At 43.1% G+C, this 4,766-nt stretch overlaps 1 protein-coding gene across 1 annotated transcript; it reads left to right on the forward strand.

Moving 5' to 3' along the window:
• The first annotated feature begins 2,678 nt into the window (after positions 1-2,678).
• On the forward strand, positions 2,679-3,572 carry LOC148139383 (putative G protein-coupled receptor 139). Its single transcript, XM_087980910.1, has one exon. It carries the CDS (start codon positions 2,679-2,681, stop codon positions 3,570-3,572), a length of 894 nt encoding a protein of 297 aa, XP_087837036.1.
• Positions 3,573-4,766: the final 1,194 nt, after the last annotated feature.

Raw genomic sequence — 4,766 nt, forward strand, 5'->3', positions numbered from 1 at the left:
GTAAGGTGGCCTTTTTAACTTGGGAATCTGAACTGTAGATTTGGTGAATAGGATTGCTTATCGTGAACAATGCAAGGACCAATAATACTGCAGATCCTAAATATTTTCTTTCATTTCCTCACCGTTCTCTGTGTTCCAGGTGAGCTGATCCTTCTCCTTCATTAAATGAGTGTATTTCTACCTGTGTTCCTGGGTAAGATATTTGATGAATGATATATTGTTATAGAGTTTCACAGACCCTTCAGCCCAACCCGTCTGTGCTGGCCAGGTTTCCTAAGCTAAACTAGTCCCATTTGCCTACATTTGTCCCATATCCTTCTGAACCTGTCTTGTTCATGTAGCTGTGCAAACGTTTTTAAAATGTTGTAATTGTAACCACCTCCATCACTTACTCTTTCAGTTCGAGCCAACCTCTGTGTGAAAAAGTTGCCTCTCTAGTCCCTTTTCTATCTTTCCCCTCTCACCTGAAACTTATGCCCCCTTGTATTGAATTCCCCAAACTGGGGCAAGGACCTTGTCTATTTATCCTATCCATGTCCTTCATGATTTTATAAACCTCAATAAGGTCACCCCTCAGCCTCTGATGCTCCAGGGAGAAAAGTCCCAGCCTAACCAAACTCTCCTTATAACTCAAACCCTTCAATCGGGATAACATCCTTGTAAATATGTTTTGTTAGTTGTCTATGTCATGCTCCAGATGGGGTGCTGGAGAGTGAACAGAATGGTTCCAAGGATTAAAAAAAAACCTTACAGAGCCATAGAGTCTTTGAGATATACAGCAGGGAAACAGACTCTTCAGTCCAACTTGTCCATCCAACCAGATAATCTTAATACCTGTAAATCTGGTCATATTTGCCAGCATTGGATCCAAATTCCTTGAAACCAATCCAGATGCATTTAAATATTGTAATTGTACCAGCCTCCACCACTTCCTCTGGCAGCTCATTCCATTCACGCACCACCCTCTGTGTGAAAATGTTGCCCCTTATGTCCCTTTTATATCTTTCCCCTCTCACCCTAAGCCTATGCCCTCCAGTTCTGGACTCCCTCATTCCAGGGAAAAGACCTTCTCTATTTACCTGATCCATCCCCCTCATGGTTTTATAAATCATTGTAATATCACCCCTCAGCACCCGACGCTCCAGAGAAACCAACCCCAGCCTATCTAGCCTCTCCCGAGAGCTCAAACCCTCCAAACCTGGCAACATCCTTATAAATGTTTTCGGAACCCTTTCAAGTTTTGCATCACCCTTCATGTAGCAGGGAGACCAGAATTTCACACAATATTCCAAAAGTGGCCTAGCCAATGTCCTATACAGTTGCAACATGACCTCCCAACTCCTGTACTCAATACCCTGACCAATAAAGGAAAGCATACCAAACGCCTTCTTCACTATCCTATCTACCTGTGACTCAACTTTCGAAAAACTATGAACCTGCACTCCAAAGTCTTTTTGTTCAGCAACACTCCCCAGGACCTTACCATTAAGTGTATAAGTCCTGCCCTGGTTTGCCTTTCCAAAATGAAGTACCTCATAGACATTTATCTAAATTCAACTCTATCTGCCTCTCCTCACTCGGCCCTTTGTGAAGGTGGTTTTAGATCCCCTCAGGCAGTGTTCATCTGATGGGAGAAGAGAGGGTCTTTCCTATTTGAACAGTCCCCTGTGCAGACTGTGGAAGTCATTTGATGGAAATCACTTTCACCAGAACTTAGAAAAAAAACTAAGCCCCAGACATAACTTTTGTACAACTTGGAATAGTGGGTCCAGTCAGATCCTTCCTGCACATATGGCATCCTATTCCCTTCCGCATGCTGTGGGTGGGGGAAGAGACCAGTGTTCACTTCCTTAAGGGATGTGCCTCTCAAAAGGAAATCTGGATATATTTAATTCATTGTCGCTAGCTCGGTGCCATTTATTTTCCGTTCCAAATTTTTCAAAGGGCAGTTAAGAGTCAACCACATTGCTGTGGATCTGTAGTCACATGTGGACCAGACTGGGTAAAGGTGACAGGTTTCCATCCCTAAAAGGCATAAATGAACCAGTTGGGTTTTTCCTGATAATCAGCTGTACCCAAGACACACACTGAGATTAGCAGAAGTAGGAAGGTCTGCTATTACACGACGTTGTGCTCCTCTGTGGTCTCGTGCTATAGAAAATTGTACTATAGAAGATCGCTGTTGGAAAATCACTATACCCATTTAGTAGAAACTCGCGTGATCCAAACAACATCCACTATTCATCAATTGTGTTATTGTTAATTTGCACTGTGTTATAGCAGAATGACCTGAACTTAGAACAAGGAAGGAATACATTTCAAAACGTTGTTGGATTTTGAAGCACTTTCGGAAGTTTGGAGGTGATGAAAAGTGTTTGCAAACGTTAAGATACTTTTTTCTAAATCCAAAATGCTCACACTGGTTTAGCCTGTTGGTATTTTCTACCAACATTTCTGTATTTTATCCTGATGCAGGTAAAGTTAATGAGATTGGTTCAATAGTTTTGAAACCACTGGAAAACTGCAATTTGATTTGCCTGACTATGCTTAATATTAACTTTGGCTATTTTATATGATGGACGAACTCTTTCTTTGTACCACAATGTAACAATGATGCTCCATCTTCTTTAATATTCATCAACGTCTGAACTTATCTTACAGCTAATTTGATGACGATTATGGTTCTCTCTCAGGGAAAGTGCGGGGTCACTAAAGGTATATCCATCTACCTAATGTCCATGGCAATGGCGGATCTACTGGCCGTTCTCTTCTGTGTCATCATCGATGTACTCTGTTATGAGTATTTCCCATTCTCCTTCCTCTTCTATAGAGCGGTGTGTAGTGCAAATGCCATACTGGGCTATGCTGCTATTGACTGCTCCGTCTGGTTGACCATCACTTTTACCTTTGACCGCTTTGTAGCCATTTGCTGCCACAATCTGAAAGCCAGATATTGCTCTGAGAAAACAGCCGCAGCCGTGGTAAGCACTGTTTGCCTGGTGAACATTTTGAGGAACATCCCATTTTACTTTAAGTACCAACCATATGGCACATGGGGTGGTGTACCCTGGGGCTGTGACATCAGACCAGAGTTCTTCATCTTGCCAGGATGGGTGGCATTTTTCTGGCTCCATCACCTGCTGAACCCATTGATCCCCTACCTCCTGATCCTGCTGTTCAATGCTCTGACCATCAGGCACATTGTCTTGGCAAATCGGGCACGCAGGGTTCTCCGAGCTCCCAGTAACAGGCACCAGAGAGGAGATGCAGAGATGGTCAACAGGCGGAAATCCATCATCCTGCTGTTTGTTGTCTCGGGCAGTTTTATATTGTTGTGGATGACCAAGGTCAGTGTTTACTTACTGATGGAGATTACCAACAACCATTTTTACCCGAGTTATGACCATCCTGTTATGATCGCTGATATATCGGGGAATATGCTCTTCTACCTGAGCTCCTGTACAAACACTACCCTTTATGCTCTGACCCAGAGTAAATTCAGAGAGGAGCTGAAGAGGGCTCTGAAATATCCTTTTACTCTCATCCGTGAATTACTCCCTGCATTTAGGTAACAAATGTGGTTAGATCTCGAGCCACATCTCACAAAAGTGCAGAGAATACTGGAGAAATGCAGTAGTTAAAAGCTCAGTAAGTTAGTGTTAAGGGCTTAGATGGGGTGGAATTAGTTAAGTGCACTCAGCCAAATTTCCTCAAGCATTGTACAGAGAGTCCTACTCTGAAAGGGGCAAAACTCGACCTACTCCTGGAAAATTGGTCAGGACTGAGGTGACATTGTGGGGAGAACTCTGGGACCTGTGCCCATAGTTCTATTAATTTTAAAATATTTATGATGAGGAAGAAAACTGATCCATAGGTTCAAATTCTAAACTGTGGCAAGGTGAATTTTGATGGAATTAGACCGGAGCTGGCAGGGGTTAATTGGAGTAGTTTGTTTGCAGGCAAAGGGACCTCTGCCAAGTGGGAGGCCCTTCAAAGTGGGATAGCTAGACTTCAAGGTCAATAAGTTCCCATGAGGGTGACAGACAAGTTTGGGAGGAATAGGGAGCCCTGTATGACAAGAGATATTGAGGCTTTGACTGGAAAAAGAAAAGAGGTATGGTTCACATACAGGCAGCTGGGATCTTGGGAATCCCTGGAGGTATACAGGGAATACAGGAGTTTACCGAAAAAGGAAATCAGGAGGGTGTAAAGGTGACACAAGATAGCCTTGGCTAAGAAGATTAGGGTGAATCCAAAGAGGTTCTTTTAGTATATTAAAGGAAAAAGAATATTCAGAGGGAGAACGGAACCTCTCAAGGACCTAAGTCCTCAATGACTATTTCTTTTCTGAGTTTACCATGGAGAAAGACATGAAGACTTGGGAACCCGGGCAAGTTAGTGGTGATATCTTCGGGACGGTCCGTATCAAGTCGAGGAAGTGTTAGATTTATTAGAAGGTATGAAGGTGGATAAATCTCCTGGTCCTGACCAGATATATCCAAGAGAACTACAAGAGGCTAGAGAAGAAATCATTGGGGTCCTGGCTGATGTAAAAGCAATGCTGTTAGCCATGGGTCAGGTCCCAGAAGACTGAAGGGTGGCAAATGTTGTGCTATTATTCAAGCAGGGTGCAAAGAAAAACCTGGGGCCTATAAAACCTAACATCTATGGTGGGTAAGTTACTTGAGAGGATTCTGAGACATAAGATACACATGCGTTTGCAAAGACAGGGTTTGATTAGAAGTAGTCAGCATGGCTTTGTGAGT

Source organism: Chiloscyllium plagiosum, unplaced genomic scaffold, assembly GCF_037043375.1.
Source record: "Chiloscyllium plagiosum isolate Xiang-an unplaced genomic scaffold, Cpla_swu_hap1 HiC_scaffold_38, whole genome shotgun sequence".
Lineage (NCBI taxonomy): Eukaryota > Metazoa > Chordata > Chondrichthyes > Orectolobiformes > Hemiscylliidae > Chiloscyllium > Chiloscyllium plagiosum.

What these genes read in the sequence shown, in the direction of transcription:
- LOC148139383 (XM_087980910.1), top strand. Translation starts at nt 2,679, where the DNA reads ATGGTTCTCTCTCAGGGAAAGTGCGGGGTCACTAAAGGTATATCCATC.